The following is a 21,264-nucleotide window of genomic DNA, read 5'->3' on the forward strand; positions in this document are numbered from 1 at the left end:
TATTCACAGGAGGAGTAGCCAGAGGTGTTGACAAGGGATAACTGAAGTGAGCTTTGTCTATTGTTTTTCCGTCTTCCTCATGTTCACTACCTCGTTACCAAGTTCAGAGCAGGTACGATCCAGTTGAAGAGCTTTCACAGACAGTGTCTCAATTTACCCCCTGCCCACCAGTCTGAAAAGTCCCATGCACCTGTAGTACCTGAGTTGCGGTTATCAGACGCCTCTCTACCAGAGCATATACTGCAGCTCCAACCTGTCTTCAGTATAGTCAATCGTACTGGAGTAAGGGGGGCCTAGGTTCTTACCCCGCTATGTGCAATTGTTGTGTAATCTGCAGGATTCTTCTCTCTAGCTCCTCTAGGCTGCGAGAACCAGGGGGGAAGCGCGGTATCTGTCGTCCAGTGATGCAGTATAGGTCCCCTTGTGGAAATGTGCTTTTCAATGAGCACACTGGTGCAGGGTTCAGCCTTCTCTGTCCACGGGTCCTTAGACCAACAAAATAGAGATTGGCACTGAAGCTTGAATTCAAATAACAAGTTTATTAATCACTCATGAGTGGGACTACGTCCATACAGCACTCTCAGGTGCTGCCTGAGGTAGTACATTGAAGTCACAGAACACAAGCCTTATACACAGAGTTTGCTGCAGAGTAAGCATGTAGTTACAAATAGAAGGTACAAGCATACACAGGAATAACTACCGACAAACATGGGCAGATGGGAGATCACTTAGTCAGCAAAGTGGGAGGGGGAGCTTGAATGCTTATGGCAACACTAAGAGATTGACAGTGGAGTGTTCAGGCAGCTACAAACTCTTTAGTATGCATATTGCTTTTAGCTGAGTCAGGAAGTCAACTAAAATAGACAGCACATGCAGGGAAAAAGACGAGCAGCAGGGATGGGAGAGTTACAAAGCCAACAAAATGGATGCCATAACCAAAATGGCTTCAGCTCATGCTAACAGAAATTATTTCAGATTTCCGCACCCTCACGTCATTTTTGTGCCCAGGTTCTTATTATGGCATCACCCCGTATTGGACTCCCACACTTGCGGGCTCTCAATCGCTCACTTCGCCTGACTGGACTGTTTCAGGCTGTTCCTACATGCCCTGCACCGGTTGTTTAGCACTGCACAGGGGGCCCACAACAACAAGCTCAACAGTACTTTTGCAACAGCACCCGGGATTGCGGCCTATTTCCGTTCCTTCACCGCAGCGCCCACTCTCTATTCTGTGTTCCTGGTGACCGATAGGCCTAGGCTGTGTACTCTGCCGAGCTCTCTTCTCCTGCTCTTCAGGACCGTGACATCTAGGGTGAACAGGTATCTTCCGCCAATGGGTGTATAAAGGGTCCACCTCGCATCTGTTGAATGCTCCGGTTCTTGCTGTGGCATCACCCGTATCAGCGCTCCCCACTCACGGCCATCATTATCGTTCCTGCCGGTCCGTATCTGCAAGCTCTGTTCCGGCCTGCTTAACTCTGTGCCATGGGCCCAATGTGTGCCGACAGTCTGTGTGAGTTGCAGGCTAGGTGTGTGCTCTTGCTGTCTGCAGCCCTTTTTGCCACCTGACCGGCCTTTCCAGGCAGCTAGGCCCACAGATTGTATCCCGTATGCGCTCGTTCGGGAGATTTCTCCTAGCAATATTGTAATGGTCTCTTCCCCGTGCGCCCCCGCGTGAGGACATTGTGTTGCCCTAGCCTCGCGCTGCCTGTTGGCACGCGAGGAACGTTATACTGGACAGTTTGTGTTGTCCGTTGTATTCGCCATTTTGAGCTGTGCTGGCTTGCACATCAGATTGTCTGTGGGAACTCAATAAACGGAAACTTACTTCAACTAACAACTATGTACGTGGATTATTGCATTCATTAATGGCGACGATGGAAGTGAGTTCCCACACAGAACCCACAAAGAAATAAGCACAGCGGTAATGCAAAGAAAAAAAAGGAGAAGAGTCGACAAGAAAATTGTACCTTTGTAACGTATTCTCCGTATCCGGAGTGCTGTGTGAGGAAAGATTCGGAGAGCGAGGGGCTGTGTGCGGCCAAGGTCAAGACAGACCACGAGAGACAGAGAAAGGAAAGACCAGCACTTCAGGAAGCTGTTAAGCGGAATCTGTGTGTCAAGAAGTCGGAATCCCCGCCTGGTGTCGACGCGATCGGCTATGGTTGGAGGACTCGCAAGACGGTAACGCCTCTGCCAGCCCGCTCAGTCTCTGTGTGTCAGCCGGCTCCTCCCTCCGCGCTGGGTGTTGGAAGAAGCAGTGGAGGATATTCACATCGGAGAAAAATACTGCGGGGCTTGTGAACTTTTCCACAATAAACACTCCTGGAGAGAAGTGCAGGAATAAAAGGTACCACATATTTTTTACTTCACACTCTTCTGGTGCCGTCAGCGGTGATACGCTCACCCTTTAACGAGCATTTGAATTATCAGCGTGCAACGAAAAACACGGTGACACGCACACCGATAAAAAGAAAAAAAACTTGGACACATTTTCTTAGATATTGCGTACTACCAAATTATTATCTTATGAGAAAACAACTTCAAGTTGAAAAAAGTGTGAAATAAATCTTTGTATTTTTTAAAGGTCTAGTCAACCACTAGAACTGAAAAGAAAATTTACTAGTGTCATATATTTGATTGTATGGTAACTCAGTACTATTCGAATTTTTTTTAACTGAAAAAAGTGAAATTAGTAGTGTATAGAGTGATCAACTCTTACTGGAGAATACAACACGCAGGCTGTTCATCCTTCTCCCCCATTTCTTGATGCACCAGGAGAACCACCAATAGTATGGAGGAAATGGTTTGATGCCTTTGAAAATTATTTAGGGGCAATTGGCGCACATAGATTCAGACCTGAACGGAAAAAGTTTTTACTGCTACATTCATTAGGATTTGAAGGTAGGGACAACCTCAAACATCTACCTGAAGCTGAAACTGTTGAGGGGAGGAACCAGATGAATATTAAAGCACTGTAAGAAAATTAGCAAAGAGGTACAATAAACAACCTAGTATAGTAGTGTTGAGACACAAATTTTTCAAAAGAGCACAAAAGACAGAAGAAGATGTTGACACTTACATAACTGTACTCAGAAAAATGGTCGCAGGATGTGAATTTGAGAACTTCAGTGAACAGCTGATTCGTGACCAATTTATAAGCAAATGCTTAGACAAATCGATAAGACGAAAAACTACTCATTAGAAAACCCATCTCTTGATGAATCTATTCGAATCGCAAAAAGCATAGAAACATCAGAAACATCTATTAAAGAACTTGAAAATGAAAACATTGAAGTGGTCACTCCTGTACATCTCTCATATTTAAAAAAAAAAAAAGAAAGACAACCTACAAAATAGTTTTTTTAAGAGAACTGACATATGTTTTAGGTGTGGTAACCCATTTCACACAAAAAAATGGAAGACCATGCCCAGCAAAAAATTTAGTATGTCGTTCCTGTGGGAAAGTTGGACACTTTGATAAAGTGTGTCAGACACACAAGAGAGGAAATGTACGCATAGGGTGTGTCAAAGACTCAAGTGACAGCGACAATGAAGATACACTAGGAGAGTTAAAAGACATGGTACTTGTGGTGAACGAGGGCGAGGTTAAAAGTGGTGATCCTAATGATTGCGTTGATCCATATGTAGTGATAGAGGTTGGTGTAAAGAATTTGAGACTTCTAGTAGACTCTGGTGCGCGCATCACCATAATAACTGAGTCTCTCTTTAGAAAGAAATGGGGCAAAAGAACACTTCTACCTCCCGATCGTGAACCAGTGTCCTATGAAGGGCGCAAAATTGACCTCCTAGGGTACTTTGAGGATGTTATGGTATTCAAAAATAGGCACATACATGGGAAGATATATGTGGCTGTGCATGGCCTGAACATATTAGGATGGTTTCATCAAGGTCTGTTCAACATGATGTTATGCCCAAGTGCTAGAGAACAAGTTTTAGCAATCCGTGACGTCGCACATGTTGAAGATCTGCTCAACAAATACCCTAAATTGTTTTCGGGTGAGTTAGGCAGAATGAAAGGATTCAAACATAAAATAAGTTTAGAGATGATGCTGTACCCGTGAAACATAAGATCAGAAGTATACCCTTCAGCATAAGGGAGGACCTGGAAAAAGAACGTATGTCTATGCACAAAAGAGGTGTAATCGAACCCATCGAGTCCTCTGATTGGTCTTCATCCTTAGCTGTAGCACAGAAAAAAAATAATGAATTGAGAATCTGCATTGACTTACGAAGCCTTAATAAAGTGATTCGGGTGGACTCACACCCCTTACCTAACATCACTGAAATGCTAGGAGTAGTAGCAGGGGCCAAAGTATTCTCGAAACTAGACCTGGTCTCTGCATACCACCAGATAGAGCTTGATAAGGACTCACGTCATTTCACAGACTTTAACTTCCCGTCAGGTATGTTCCAATTCGGTCGCATGCCGTTTGGCCTGGCTTCGGCAGCCTCAGTCTTCCAGCGAGTCATGGTCAATTTACTAAAAGGGTTAAAAAATGTAGCAATCTTTCAGGACGATGTCCTTATATATGCCAAAGATCAAGCAGAACATGATGTGACCTTGTGTAAGATTCTCTCCATCTTTCGAAAACATGGTGTTGTACTCAAACGTGACAAGTGTGTGTTCTCTAAAGACAAGGTGGAATATCTGTGACACACCATCTCCAGTGCGGGAGTCACACCCAAACCAAGTCTCGTCCAAGCAATCCTGGATGCCTCTGCTCCAAAAGACAAAGCAGGAGTGAAATCTCTGCTTGGTCTGACTGAGTTTTATGCTGGCTTTATTCAGAACTATGCTACCAGGATACGACCCATTTCTAAATTGCTTAAACACCAAAATTAATTTGTGTGGGACAATGACTGTCAACAAGCATTTTCCTGGCTTAAAGAACAATTAAGCACTGTCAAAGCATTGAAACCGTTTGTACCCTCTGTACCCTGCACGTTGACAGTGGATGCCAGCAGTTACGGTCTGTGTGCAATCTTGACACAGGAAGTTGAACATCAGCAACATACTATTGGCTTTGCATCAAGGGTACTGAGGGACACAGAAACACACTACTCAGTCATCGAAAAAGAACGTCTAGCATGTTGGTGGGGCATCGAGAAGTTCACGAATTACCTATGGGGCAGGAAATTTACATTACAAATGGACCACAAACCTTTAGTTGCAATTTTAGGGAACACCAACCACCGCAATGCTACACCACGCGTAGCACGTCTTGCATCAAAGCTTTTACAATTCAACTTTGAGGTCACACACATTGCAGGAGGGAAAAATGTCAGGGCTGATGCCCTGTCACGTTTGCCCCCTGCTCAAAGTGAATCTGTCCATTGTGTTGAGGACATTGATTATGATGAAAAAGAGGATTGTATAATATTTAGTGTCGAGTTAAAGAATGTGTGTTCAGTGATGGAAGGGAGCTGGTATGTGGCTATGGATAACAATGAAGGCTTAAAAGATGTAAGAAAATACATAATCCAGGGGTGGCCCAAAGAAAGGAATGTAGATGTGTCAATACAACTGTTTGTAAAAATATGTGATGAACTTTCATTAGAAGATGGCTTGGTCTTCAGACTAGATAAGATAATACCCCCTATAAGCATCAGAAATACTCTTCTTAATATGGCACACGAGGGACATCTGGGAGCCACTCTCACCAAACGCAGGGTTCGTGAATACTTTTGGTGGCCTCAAATGGATAGAGACATTGATGCCCTAGTGCTGGAATGCACCATTTGTGCTAGTAGCGATAAGAGTCTCCGCACAACCAATCCTCCTTTCACTCCCATACCTACTTCCTGAATCTCCTTGGGAAAAACTGGGCATTGATGTTTTAGGACCATTCCACACCTTGCCACATCAGAGCAAATTTGCCATTGTCATGATGGATTAATACACAAAGTAGCCCAAAGTCAGATTTGTACCCAGAGCTGACTCTAAGGAGATCCTGACTTTATGAAAGAGATTTTCATGAGGGAGGTCTTCCCCAAATCCATTATCTCAGACAATGGGGTGCAATTTGTGTCATCTGATGTTGAAGAATTTCTTAAAGAATCTTCTATCACTCATCTCAGAAGCTCACTTTACCATCCCCAAACCAATGGGCTTGTAGAGAGACTAAACAGAGTTATTGTGGATTGTGTAAAGTGGGCCATTGAACACAACAAAGTAATACCCCCCACGGTGAGAACAATGTTATGGTTCTACAGGACCACCCCCCACTCATCCACTGGTGTCTCCCCTTTCGAACTACTTAGAGGCAGGAAGCCGTGCACGGAATTTAAACCTGTCCAAATGGTTCAAGTCCAACACTACACCTAAGGAGCTAGATGAAAGCGTCAGACATAAAGTCTGTGCAGTCCAAAGTAAGCAAAACAAATACTTTGACAGGAAAAATGTCTCCAGCAGGGAGGTTGCTGTAGGCGACCTAGTGAAAATAAAGAAACAAGGCTTTGTGAAAAAGGGGGAGTCCAAGTTCAGTAAACCTGTTATCGTAGACAAAGTGTGCGGCAGTGCTGTACGCGTCAATGGGCGCAACTGGTGGAACATGAACAAGATCGTAAAAGTAAATGATGTCAATGAAACGCAAAGTTCTAATGTTGATGTTGATTTGTCACGTAACTCTGTTTCAGAAAACAGTAAGTTTCCTGATTCAAGTAATCCTCGTACTTTCCAAAGGAGGAGTTCCAGAGTGGTCAGATTACCGGCCAGGTACAGGTGTTAGTGCTCTTTCACTTTCGCCTGTCTCCTTCCCTCTCGTTCTCTCTCTCTTTCTCTTTCCCTTTTTCTCTCTCTTTTTTCTTCCTTCCCTTCTTATTCTCTTTCTTCTCTGAGGAAAGGAGATGTATGTAATGGTCTCTTCCCCGTGCGCCCCCGCGCGAGGACATTGTGTTGCCCTTGCCTCGCGCTGCCCGTTGGCACACTAGGAACGTTATACTGGACACTTTGTGTTGTCGTTGTATTCGCCATTTTGAGCTATGCTGGCTTGCACGCCAGATTGTCTGTGGGAACTCAATAAACGGAAACTTACTTCAACTAACAACTTTGTACGTGGATTTTTACAAATATGCACTCACAGGCAATATGCAGTCAGGGCTCAGCAACGTCACTCTTTTCAGAGCAGCTCACCATGGCTCCAGCCACTGTCTTATCCTGCCGATGCGCCACCTACATCTGCCCGCAAGGCATGGGAGTCGCCATTTTGTCAGTGTTCCATGTTATGTTATGGTAAAAAATGATTTATAAAGCGCGGTAACACCGATTGGTTTCTTGGCGCTGACAGACAGAGAAAATACTTGAACACGGGGTATCCAGGATTCTATTGATATGCTTGAATGTAAAGCCAGGTTTTTAATGCTTTCCTGAATGTAAGCAAGTCCCGACAGGACCGAATTTCCAAGGGAAGAGTGTTCCACAGACGGGGAGCCAAGGTACCAAATCTGCAGCCTCCAGAGCGTTTACGGCTGAACGATGGTATCTGTAAGTGGTCCAGGTGGGCAGAGCGCAGATTCCGCGATGGGACATACTTGATGATTAGTTTGTCTATGAACCTTGGGCTCTTACAGTGAAGAGATTTGAAAATTAAGCACCCTGTCTTGAAAGTGCATCGCTGAGCCACGGGGAGCCAATGGAGTTGCCTCAATAGAGGGGAGGCAGATAGCCATCTAGGACGATTCAGAATCAGTCTAGCCGCATAATTCTGTACCATCTGAAGACGTTTCAGAAGAAAAAGCGGTAGGCCCAGGTAGACAGAGTTTGCGTAATCTAGATGGGAGATCGCGGTCGCGATTACTACCTGAGTAATGGCTTCTGATGTTAAAATGTAAATGTAAATGTAAATGTAGTTGAGCTTATATAGCGCACAGCTACCCGCAGTGGGTGTCCCGGCGCTTGCTTAGGGAACCCTTCCTGGTATTCCCCTGTGAGATAGCAGGGTATCCACAAGGTGAAAGTCAGGCATCCCGCCGCGAGGGGCCGTTGTGGAGATTAAGCAAGCTATTGCCCAGAGTCGCAGAGTGTGAACCCGTGAGTCGAGGAGGCACCGGGGCGAGAATTATCGAGTCCGCTGAATTTTTAGCCCAAGACCCTGCCGAGGCGGGGAATTGAACCCTGGTCCAGGACCGATCTCAGCTTCCGGGTCTGCTGCCTCTAACCCCTGAGCCACACTTTTCCACAAAAGACGTCGCACTTTCCGAATTTTCCGCAGTTGGAAAAAACACTTGGAGACCACCTGGCCCACTTGTGTTTTTTAGTGAGAGATCACTATTCAGGGTGACTCCAAGTGTCTTTGCCGAGGAGGAGGGGATAGGGGCTTGGCCTAGGTCAGACGGCCAGTAGTGTGGGCCCCAGTACCTAGCACTGTCTCCAGTGAGAACCAGCTCGGTTTTTCCTGGATTCAGTTTTAAATGATTCTGGTCCATCCAAGTTTGGCTGAATCTCATGGTAGACTGGAAGGTGGAGATTGATGCTTCAGAATTGTCGATTGAAAAGATCAACTGCAAATCATCTGCGTAGTTGAACACCGTTATTTGTTGGTTTCTCAGAGCCTGGATCATGGGAAATATATAGATGTTAAACAAGTGGGGCGACAGGGAAGATCCCTGTGGAACCCCACATGTGATGGTTTGTTTGGTGCCAACTAGTTCTCCAAGTCGGACTGCCTGTGAGCGGTTTTCCAGGAAGGATTTCAGCCAGCTGGCTGCTGTACCTTGGATGCCGAGAACCACACACAATCAAAATTTAAACAATTATAGAAAAATTACTCAAAGATAGTCAGACATTGTTATTTATTCAACAATACTGTATTTGAATCAATCAAACATATCAATCAACTTAATAAATAGCCCCAAGGCGGGGGAAGGGGAGGGGGAGAGAAAAAAAGTGCTCAAAGGCGGATTGTGTTTAAATGTTGTGACCCACCCGCCTTTGCCTATCTTCTGCGACCCGTATATATCTCTGGGTCTGGCGATCGATCTAAGACGGTATGTGACAGGGTTAAGCCCAATCAATATGTTATATCCACTTACTCAGCTTTGAAACGATTATTTTTGACACGGTGGCGGGTGTGTGTGTGTTTTATTTCAGCCATCACATCTGGTACTGTACTGAATTAAAAATAAGACGTTTTTTACCACCATTAAGAAAACGAGATAGAAAGATTCTCTCTGAGGTATGAATTGCTGGTTTGGGCACGTTGAGTACTGTACTGACGTTTTATAATACTGAGGGTTTCAGAAATACACATAACCATATGTGTATGTGTTTTTTTAACAGTGATCAAATTTGAAGCTGAAAGTTTTCCGGTATCATATTATAATTGTACAGACAACCAGTGGATTGGCCCTTTAGTAAGTCATTCGTGTATTTATTGATCACTATGCGCAGGCCTTTTACTGGGAATGTTTAGTAATACTGTGATATCTTATTTCCTAGCTGGTGCACTGTAGGAGCCACTAGGTGTAGTTGGAACAGCACCCGCCTGGACGCTCCATTTTATTCCAGTGCTCTGAATGTATTAGGCTGAAGTAAGTTTGGTTTTGAGTTGTAGTTGGTTCTATTGACCTCTTTCAGGTATGATTGACATTAGTGAGTTTAAGCCTGACTTATTGCTTGCTTTCTCATTTTTCCATGTCCTTGAGGCTCCTTTGTGGCCCGGACTCCATAGTTTAAATAATTGTAGAGGAATTAAATTGTTTTGCTTGAGCTAATGATGATTTCTAGCTCACATGAGTGCACTGATTTAATTTGGTTTTTTGAATTTCACAGATAAGACTGCCCCACCTCACTTCCCTTCCCCTGTACCTGTCCTGATGAAGACCCCGATAGAGGATCTTATGTAGCCTACGAATAGGGGTCGAAACGTCGACGACCTTTTCTGTTTAATTGGGGCTTCCGGCACAATCCCCTGATTACTTCAAGCTATGTTTGTGTCCGTTGAAATGTCCCTAGGTTATTATTGACATAATATATGCCGCAATTGTGTAGGCCTTTTGTTAACTAGGACTGATTTTAAGTGTAATTCATAAAATTTATTGTCACTGCCTTGATTCTATGTACTTTGTTCTATTCTGCACCGCCCTTTGAGCACTTTTTTTCTCTCCCCCTCACCTTCCCCCGCCTTGGGGCTATTTATTAAGTTGATTGATATGTTTGATTGATTCAAATACAGTATTGTTGAATAAATAACAATGTCTGACTATCTTTGAGTAATTTTTCTATAATTGTTTAAATTTTGATTGTGTGTGGTTCTCACAACACGTTCTCTTTGCGGGGATCCATTTACACTTACCACCATACACCCAGGTCCCCGCGACTACATGGGTTCAACCCCCTTTTGGTAATGTACCTTGGATGCCGGCCTGGATGACACGGTCGATCAAGATGGAATGGTCGACCGTGTCAAAAGCGGCCGACAAATCTCGGAGTACCAGGGCCTGGGGAAGACGTTTGTCTACGCCGTCTCGGATGGTGTCTAATACTGCAGTCACAACCGCCTCCGTTGAGTGGGCGGGGCGAAACCCCGCCTGATGAGAGTCGAGGCAGTTGGATTCCTCCAAGAAGTTAGACAGGCATTTAGCCACATGTGCATCCATTACCTTTGCCAAAAAGGGAAGTAGGGAGATCGGGCGGTAGTTTGCCTTACAAGTTGGATCAGCCCCGGGTTTTTGGAGGAGTGGAATCACCGTGGCTTCCTTGAAAGCCAGGGGCACCGAGCCAGATGATAATGAGTGGTTCAGGAGAGTATAGGCAGGGGTGGGAAAGGCCGAGAGGCAGTCTTTTAAGATGTAAGGAGGACATCTGTCTGACGGAGCTCCGGATTTAATTCTTACTAGTAGTTGCTGGAACTGTTCCGGATCGATCGGGGGGAAACTGCTGAGGAGGCTAGTGTTGTTGGGGGCGACTGGTGTTATTGGCGCTACAGGACTCGGAGATTGAGCAATGCTGGCTTTTATGTCTGCTATCTTCTCAATAAAATAGGTGTTGAGCGAGTCACAGAAGGTTTGTGTCGGATCTACCCTACGACATACACTATCCAAATTTGTCAACTCATTAAAAATAGAAAAGATGCATTTCGATCTGTTGGTCGAGTTGAGAATACGGGCAGAAAAATAAGCAGATAATTGGCCGGACTATATAATCACTCGTACCGACATTTCTCCATTTGCCGTACTGCTATCGGACCATTCCGCAGTGTATAATCATTTGTTTTCTCCTAAGTTAAAGGATCGATGGAGTTCCGTTTGCCTGATAATTAACGGATTTTGGCCCCGAGCAGCACTTAAGTGCAGCCATCTTGCTGCTGGCTCTCTAGGCCCCCTCCCGCGTAGGTTTAATTAACAGCGACACACACTTAATCTGTTTTTCATTGAACTACACTTGCAAGTTGGAGGGGAAGGGGGACTTTCTGGCATATATTTATGATCTGTGTGCAACAGGGTACTCTGATAGGATCTTGTCAGAATTTGGAACTGTATAACCTACAGAATGGTTATATAAAGAAGATAGTAACTGAGATATTGTCTGACAGCAAGTTGTCATGTAAGACTCCACAAGACACTTTTTCTGTATCTTTACCATTAGCACTCCAAAACTAGCTGTAGAAAAAGAACCCTTTACATTAGAACAGACAGCTACATAGTTCATAGAACACAGAGTTAGGACTTTGAAGGGAAGGGATTAAGTTACAGTGACAGAGAACTTTTTATTTCCGCTATACCCAAGAAAGTCGGGGCTTTTTATGTTTTCTGGATGACAGCAGAACAGGTTTGGACCGGAAATCAACAGGAAGAGAGTTTAAAAATTAATATGTGGATGATGAGAAAGATTGATTTTGAACTCTAGATTTGCTAATTCTGAGGCCGCTGTGTCCTTCCGAACTAGTACCTATGTTGGACATATAATTAAACGTATCCAGATACTTGACTTTATAGACTGGTCACCGAATTTTAAATTTGATTCTGTCTTCAATGGGTAGCCAGTGTAAGATACTAAGGCTTTGGGTCATGATCAAACGTTGTTAAAGATAAATGTGTAGCTGTGCAGCCTGCATCGAGTTGGGCGTGCAGGGTTTGAGGCACTCTAGAAAGAGGCCGTGTGGGAGATACCCAAGGTGTGGTTTGCATTCATTTTTTTGTGAACACATTTTCATTGCCTTTTACATGTCATATTTAAGAAACAAAGAGGAGTGCCAGTACTGATGTGGATTATTTGAAAAAATTAAATATCTATCCTATACTAGAAAAGAAATTCCAGAAAGGGAAATGCTAATTAATAGCTTTTTATTTTATCAAACTTATAGCATCAAAGGTTCAATGAATTTCTACATACACAACAAAAAATTCTATTTACAGCGGACACAAAAAACTCTTAGAATATAACTGTACAATGGTCATTCATACAAAAAAAGCATACATATCACATTCGAACATCCTGCATTCAAACTATCAAACATATAATGTATAAAATAATGTATATACATTCAAGGGAAAGAAAGAAAAAGGAGAAGTAAAAAGGGAATGCCACGATCTGCATGAAATTCTCAAAACAATTTTTACATGGACTAATTAACTAAAGTATAGTACATTCCTGCAAATAGTACAACCAAATCAATGCTCATTGGGAGTCCTAGTCCAAGGTAATGTACAACTCAAACTGTGGCATACATTCATTAAATGTCCAACAGTCCTGGCAGACCACTGTGGCGGGGCCTACGCGTTTCGAATCCCACCGAGTTCTTGGGGATTCTCTTCAGGGCCTGGTGTGTTCTCTAAAATGAAAAAATCAAACAAACAAGAAAAAGGTTTTTTAGAAAAGCATGAAATGGACAGCTGTCCTCCTTTCAGGGGGGGACCAAACATCAGGGGACACTGCTGAGTGACTGGGGGGCATCTCAACCTGATTTTAAAAAGTATAGACCAGGGGCCTAGGTATTGGATATAGAAAAAGAATCACGAGGCAGGTGAACAATTTTCTAATGCCAATGGAAATTACCATTTGTTACTCGGTAAGGGGTACTCACCCTAAGTATGTCAAAAGTGTTCCTACTTTGAACGGTGTCCTGTGTAGCACAACAGATGCCGGTGTAAGAGCTGGGGTCTATACACAGATGGAACAAGGTAAACAAGTTTTTAGGGACTGGACCATGAGTTACCAGAAACAACAAGCCTAGTCCGACTCGAACAATCCTGACTAGGCCACTCAGACTCACCTTCCTCATTTAGGAAGTAATCTTTGTTTGCTTGAAACCTTCCGCCGGGTGAAGCTAGGAAAGGGTCCAGGGTGGAACCTGTTTGGAAGTTAGAAAACACCTTTTTAGATCTAAGTGGTCTCTAAAAAGGTCTCTAAAAAACCAAAAACACCCAAGGAGTGGATTCCAAGGAAGTGACTCACCCCTATATCTTATAAGAAACGTATGGACGAGAGGTCAAGTCGTAAGCAGTTGTCTTTTTCTACAAACGATATACTCCGAGTATAGAATTGATCTGTCTAGGGGTGTTCGCTTTAGACCAAAGCCAAACGATAACCAGCTGTGAAAACAGAGTCAAGAACTAACTATTAGTAGCTTTAACATGGATGGAGGTGGAGTAACGCATTAAAACAACCTAACGTTCAAATGTTTACCTTATGTGATAGATTTTGGTCGAATTTCCCGGTTCTAGAGGGGGATTGAGGTCGGGGTCCCTATTAAATAAAACGGAAATAGAGATTACAAGTGGTGCCTGACAGGAATTGTAACTGACCACAACAGCGGGTGCAAAACACATTACGGGGATGTTATACCATGCACGCAGAGACTTGGACACACAATAGGGACTTAAATTATCAAAGTTCAGAAGCTTACATCTGACAGAGAAGAGTAGAGCGAGTGCGGGGGTGAAACTTACCTCAGTGAAACGTTCGGAGGAACGTAGCGTTCCAACCAGCACTAATCCGTGGCGCATGCGTCCTAAGAGCAGGGGCAGTAGGCGTCACTATTTAAAGTGCTCGCCTGACAAGGGCGTGAACATAATTCCTCACCGGCACTGCTCGTTGGCGCATGCGCAGAAGCACCGCAAATGAAAAAAGTAGCCGAAGACTACAACGGGAAACCAAACCAAAGCGCGACCTCCTTCTGGTTATTCAAAATAGGACAAGGCGGAGTTAAGGGGCGAGATCATAAATGACACAGCGACCCTCGAGGAAAACCAACCAAGTGACCATCCAAACACCACTGTAAAAGCATTAACAGCATGGTGTGGAGTTGAGCGTGGAAATGGGAACATGTATCGGATGGAACTAATGCAGTTATATCCAGGGCTGGAGGTGGTAGAATTACAGTTTGAAGATTTCACTCAGTTCATTCAAGCCCGTTGAGGCTGTATCAAATTTGACAATTAGAAACGCCTCTCTCTTTGATAATTTTAGGTTCCAATCACCTCCTCGGGGGTCTTTTTCAACCTTGGCGATTACTGTCCACCTAAGGTCTTCGACCTGATGCTGCATGCGTGTCCAATGGTGGACCAAAGGGGCGTTTTCCACTTTTCTTTTTAATCTTGATTTGTGCTGCGAGATGCGTTGGCGAATCTCCTGATTTGTCTTGCCAATATATAAACTCTTACAGGGACATATGATACCATATACTACAAACTTAGTTTTGCAATTGGAGAAGGCCTCGTGCTTCCACGAGATTCCATTGTGCTGGAATAATGACCCTTCCAATGTTGATTCGCAGCACAGACAGGTACCACATTTGTGGTGTCCTGTCACAGGGGGCAATCCCATCATTTGGCGTAATGTGGGTTGTATTGAAGATGGCATGGCTGCTCTTACTATATGGTTGGATATACTCCTTTCCTTCTTGAAGGCAAAAAGAGGGAGTTCTTTAAGGCTGTTGTCTAAAGATTACTTCCTAAATGAGGAAGGTGAGTCTGAGTGGCCTAGTCAGGATTGTTCGAGTCGGACTAGGCTTGTTGTTTCTGGTAACTCATGGTCCAGTCCCTAAAAACTTGTTTACCTTGTTCCATCTGTGTATAGACCCCAGCTCTTACACCGGCATCTGTTGTGCTACACAGGACACCGTTCAAAGTAGGAACACTTTTGACATACTTAGGGTGAGTACCCCTTACCGAGTAACAAATGGTAATTTCCATTGGCATTAGAAAATTGTTCACCTGCCTCGTGATTCTTTTTCTATATCCAATACCTAGGCCCCTGGTCTATACTTTTTAAAATCAGGTTGAGATGCCCCCCAGTCACTCAGCAGTGTCCCCTGATGTTTGGTCCCCCCCTGAAATGAGGACAGCTGTCCATTTCATGCTTTTCTAAAAAACCTTTTTCTTGTTTGTTTGATTTTTTTCATTTTAGAGAACACACCAGGCCCTGAAGAGAATCCCCAAGAACTCGGTGGGATTCGAAACGCGTAGGCCCCGCCACAGTGGTCTGCCAGGACTGTTGGACATTTGATGAATGTATGCCACAGTTTGAGTTGTACATTACCTTGGACTAGGACTCCCAATGAGCATTGATTTGGTTGTACTATTTGCAGGAATGTACTATACTTTAGTTAATTAGTCCATGTAAAAATTGTTTTGAGAATTTCATGCAGATCGTGGCATTCCCTTTTTACTTCTCCTTTTTCTTTCTTTCCCTTGAATGTATATACATTATTTTATACATTATATGTTTGATAGTTTGAATGCAGGATGTTCGAATGTGATATGTATGCTTTTTTGTATGAATGACCATTGTACAGTTATATTCTAAGAGTTTTTTGTGTCCGCTGTAAATAGAATTTTTTGTTGTGTATGTAGAAATTCATTGAACCTTTGATGCTATAAGTTTGATAAAATAAAAAGCTATTAATTCGCATTTCCCTTTCTGGAATTTCTTTTCTAGTATAGGATAGATATTTAATTTTTTCAAATAATCCACATCAGTACTGGCACTCCTCTTTGTTTCTTAAATACTTCGGCTCAGCCTTACTGATTAGAGCCAACCCGTTGTTGTTTCTAGCTTTTACATGTCATATAGCATATCCACTTCCAGGTGTGGTTTGCATTCATAGATGTGAGTACAGACGCAGATATTTAATATTTTTTCAGAAGAGAAGAGCATTAGCTACTCTCTGTTGCCTATGTTAAGTAGGTCTAGCTGTTTTATCGTTGCAGCCTATCTCTAACCCGATGCATACTGTCTGGATGGGTTGGTGAAATTTACGATTTGATTAATTTGCCTTCCGTGGTACTCTCTTTGACTCAACTGATTGACATTTTTATCACTGATAGTACCTGCCTTAGGGTCTTTAAGATTAATTATGCTGTGTCTGCTGGTGCTTCGGGTGTTGAACTGTACTTTTTTCCCCTTCCAGCTGCTTCTGTAAATAATAATTGGCATTATAGATTACATCTTTAGATCTTGGTATTTGTAGCCCGACCTGGGGTCCACGAGTGGGAAGATATCGGTGTAGATTTCAAAATGAGCATGCCAGCAATGTCTCTATCGTGATGTTTAGAGGTAGTTCCAAACTTGCCTACTTCTGCAATGTATTTCTGTCATGCTCTCTGCAGTGTGAATTTGGTAATTGCTTCCCACCCTTTTATTATGATTAGGTTACATTATCAGAGCATGGGTTTCTCGATTTTGGTGTCGGCTACTGTTGGCTAATTGCAAATTTGTGCTTTGCAGTATCCTTAATGACATGGAGGGTGGATGTGCCATAGCTATAGTTGTAACTGGTAGGGAACATTCAGTTGTTTGTTTGTTGATCACTGCTTTCTCGCTCCACACCTTTCACAGATATTTCAAGCATTTATCAATATGGTTAACTGAGGCTGTGAGTTTGTTTGAAATGCACTTTCAGTATTTAAGGTGGGTCTCCACTGGACGTGGAGATAACATGATTTCGCTTCTGCAGTACCTAGTAGGCTATTGCAATGTGGCAATGTTCTTCTGGTCGGTAAATCATTTAGTAAATTGGTGACCGATTGGGACATGTGAGGGGAAGAATGGATCAAATCGCAATGCAACACTGATGGCGGGAGGACTTTCAACAAAGGCAAAAGGTACTAAGCATGCCATAGGCACACAGAAAGGTAAATACTTTAAGGTGCACTTCCTAGTAGTTACCTTTGTCATATCATCCTGCATTCTCATAGTTTCAATCCTTCCTTCCCTCTCCGCTTCCCTTCGGTGAATCAGTGTCACCACATTCAGTGTCACCTATCTCCTAATGAGTCGTCAATGGCACACCTCCCAGGTATGTTGTCCTCCAATATGCTAGCCTCAATAGGCCTGCAAGCTGTATCACCTTATTTTCGCCAGTCAGTGGCAGATCCCCACTTCCTATTCTCCTCAGTGTTTTCATCAGATGCTTCTGCCAATGCTTCTCAGTTATAGCCTTTGCTTTCCCCCACTTTTCCCAAGACCAGGCCCCTCGCTGTGCTGTCTGGGTTGGACCTCCTGGTCTCTGCCAACCATTGTTAAAGGTCAGTGGTTTTCAACCTGTTGTCCGGGGGCCCCTGGGACTCTGTGATGCCTACTCATGTTCTGTAACTGCTTAGAAATGTAAATATTAACAGATTAATAAGGTATAAATAAATAAAGAAACAAAATTGAACATTTTAAAACTCCATATAAATGTGAAGGAATTTGATACTAAAGGTCAAAAATGAAGTTGGTGTCCTCAGATTGATTTGTGGGAGCAGTCAAACAGAATATAGGGTGGCCTCAATTGAATTTAGAAAAAGCTCCAACCTTCACAATAAAATTTGAATTTCGATTTTTTGAAAATGTTTGTTCATGAATTACATCAAATACTTTATCATTTGTTAAGTGCTTGTCCCCATATTCAAATCATCTAAATTGTCTAGGGTAAGGTCCCCTGACTTCAGTTATGACTCACTGGGGGTCCCCTGATTCCAATAATGATTCAGTGGGGTCCCAGAATTCCAAAAGTGATTTTGTAGGTGTCTACAGAATTCAAAAGGTTAAGAACCACTGTTATAGGCTGTATGTCATAGTCTTGACTGTTCTCAGGTGCACTTATAATTCTTGCTGCGAATCTGTTCCACGTCTCTCTACTTTTAGTCAGTTAGGTGACACCTCACAACATAGAGTATGGGTTGTCTCTGAGGTGAGTGAGCTCTTTTAGAAGACAGCTTTCTTGAGCGCAGCATAGCCCCACCTCACATCTGTAGATTTTGGGGTCATGAAGCAGTGTTTTTTCTGTTTTTGTCTCTGTATTTATGAGCAGGCAGTTGCAAAAAGGTAACCTCGATGGATGGTTTTTGTATTTAACTGCATGTCTTTCTCTGCAACACAAGATGTGCTGCTTTAGATAAATGATGCCTTAAAATGTGGCTTCATGGAATACGACCCCCATATCCTTCTCTTCAGATGATACTTCTCCAAAATGTATTATACGTTTGTTCTGAATCGTGAAAAGATCCTTTGCTGCTGAAGGAAAAATTCTGTAAATCTTCTTTGAAGGACTTTACCTCGATATTTGCTATTTTGGCGACGCATCCAACTTGAGTTTAAGATATTATTTACAATGTTGGCACAAATGGCTGGTATTAAACTTGCAATTAATTACTGTTTTTCTGGCACCCTGTGTTTCTGCCAGATAGGTGAATCTGCATCACTATCTCCTGTGAGCCTTGCATTCTTTTTCACCTGGATTTTGAGAGAAAGTTTCTCACTCACCTCATATCGAAAGCGTTATCTGTGTGTATTGTCAAACACGAAACGTGTTTTCTGCCTCCTTAACTGTTTGAATATTAGCCGTCACTCTTAAATCTTATTCAGACCGCAGAAAAGCCCTAAAGAATCAGAGCGTTTTATTTATACACCTATAATAAAGGCCACATTTATTCCTTTGAATTCCAGTGCCACCTTTCATATACTGTTTTCTATGAAGTTAACCACCTGATTTACTCGGCATGCTCTCTTTAACCATTGTGCGAAGAATGTCAGTAGTGTCTGATCCCTTTTTTGGTCGATCAGTAATCATGACGAGTATAATTACGAGGCACTGTAATGTCATATGAATAGCAAATTGTGCTCTATGCAAGTACCAATTAATTGTAAATAAAATGGCGCTTGAGATATTTTTCTGTTGACTTGGTAGGGAAAAATGTTCCGCAATACTTGAATTTGACGTTATCCTTTTCACAGTGAATCTGCACTAAAAAGGAGTGTCACATCAGTGAATAACTTGTATTTTGCTTTTCATGAAGTCTAGTCTGATTACTTGAACATTGGTGTGTCGCTCACAGAACAATACGAATAATGCTTGGATAATTTGTCCAATTGAATGTGCGTAGGAAATGGGAAGGCACAGTCGGTTATGTAGAACTTATTAGAATTTCACTTTCAGAATTTGTTCAGTTGGTGGAATTCGTCCATTCTCTTGTCTCACCCACCTTTTTTTTACATTTATGTTTAGATCGTCCATGCCAACATTGTCGTGTACAGTTACCATTACTTGCTAGATCCTAAGATTGCGGAACTGGTGTCTAAGGAATTGGCCAAGAAATGTGTGGTGGTCTTTGATGAAGCACACAACATTGGTGAGATCCAAGTTTTTCATATTTGAATGCGCATCTAGGAATGCCTGCACTGCGGGGGTAAGTTGTTGTAAGCCCTGTGTTGTGCATGATGAATTAAAAAGGCTGGTAGCTACCATCGCATACCATTACCCATCACCAACATGTTTCTCTGCCTCAAAAGTTTCGGCAAATTCGTCAGGGCTACACACCTTGTCACCGCACCACTGCCTTTTTAATTCAACAGATCACGCCTGATAATGAGGAATAAAGTTGCGAAGAGGTGTGCCTGTTGATTTTAATCACTTTTTTGTCACGAGCAGAGTTACAGTTTCTGCTATTGCGCACTTTTTCACTCCTTGGTTGTTTTTGTTTGGACATATTCTTGTTTCTTTTTTCGAACTGAATGACGACCAGTGATGAGAAAAGGGGCCCAGTCTGGTGAGTACTTGCCAGTTACCCCGAGGGTGGTGTTCCCGTGAGGTGTCATTCTGTTCGCCACACATTTTTTGCAATTTTTTACAACCTTTCAATTTCATTTGGTGTACGGATGCACTGTGCAGATTAAGGTTTCAGATATTCTGTACTGTTCTATGTGACTGTCAAGAGACGTTGGCCAATATATTTTAAGAATTTTTTAAGATATTGGACGTACTGCAGTAAGATACCCCTGAAAAAACGATAGTGGATTGGGGAGTGCAACAGTGATCATTGATATGAGAATTATCTGTCGCAAGGCATACTGACATATTTTACGTCCACAAGACAGGGTTTTGTGGTTTTTGGAGATTTTAGCAGTGACTGGAGCGGGTAGCGATCTGTGCAATGGCTGCATTGAGGCTCATGACCTTAGTGCACTTGCAGGTTCAGCTAGGCAAGCTCATATGACCTGGTAGCTGCAGTAGAAAGCTTAATGTACTGACGTCTGCGGTAAGGTGATCTCCATTTTCTTCTGGCTGGTACCAGACAAGTTTTGGTCTCTGCAACTGCTGTAACTGTTCCTGTTAGCTAGACTGAAAAGCACAATTGAGGTTGTAATGTGGCTAGCTGATAATGAGCAAGCTAGGAGGAAGGTGGTGGTTTGCCAATTTGACAAATCATACCCATCATCAATGTAACTACCTCTTTCCTTGATTTTTAACAGACAATGTGTGTATTGACTCCATGAGTGTAAACATTACTCGAAGGACCTTGGACCGCTGTCAGAACAATGTGGAGACATTACAGAAGACCATTCAGAGGTTAGTGTGTGTTGACCTCTATGACTTTTATTGACATGAAATGGCTTTTTTGGTGATTTCTCCATTTTTTATAGTTCAGTTAAATGTGTTCAGAATATATATTCTGTACAAATGTATGCAAAACAAATATAAAAATAAAACACGTTATTACATATCTGGTGTTAATTGCAAACTTTTTTTAGACCTGCATAGCAGCTGTATCAGACTAGTTATATATTTACCATTCTTGCATCAACCAAAGGTAAACGAACATAGGTGTGAAAGTAATAAGGATTCTATGTTTTGCATACCATAAATATCTGTGAATACCTGGTCAACAAGCTCTCTTAGATGATTTTCTTATGCAGGTACAACATTGTTTAACATGTAATTTCTCTTTCATTAGGGAATTGAGTCCCTACCAGGCCAATTATATGCTTTTGGCAACAGTCTACTGGCCTGAGAGTGGGAAGCCTCTTTCATATATCGCACC

General features: G+C 42.7%; 1 protein-coding gene across 2 annotated transcripts in view; it reads left to right on the forward strand.

Annotated features, from left to right (window-relative positions):
• Positions 1 to 21,264, forward strand: part of ERCC2 (ERCC excision repair 2, TFIIH core complex helicase subunit) — a 1,411,027-nt gene that overhangs the window by 781,837 nt on the left and 607,926 nt on the right. For both annotated transcript variants that reach the window (XM_078660894.1, XM_078660895.1), the window contains 2 exons: positions 19,452 to 19,575; positions 20,696 to 20,792. In XM_078660894.1, the coding sequence (XP_078517020.1) occupies positions 19,452 to 19,575; positions 20,696 to 20,792 (221 nt within the window). The remainder of the gene's footprint in view (positions 1 to 19,451; positions 19,576 to 20,695; positions 20,793 to 21,264) is intronic.

Source organism: Lissotriton helveticus, chromosome 9 (genome assembly GCF_964261635.1).
Source record: "Lissotriton helveticus chromosome 9, aLisHel1.1, whole genome shotgun sequence".
Lineage (NCBI taxonomy): Eukaryota > Metazoa > Chordata > Amphibia > Caudata > Salamandridae > Lissotriton > Lissotriton helveticus.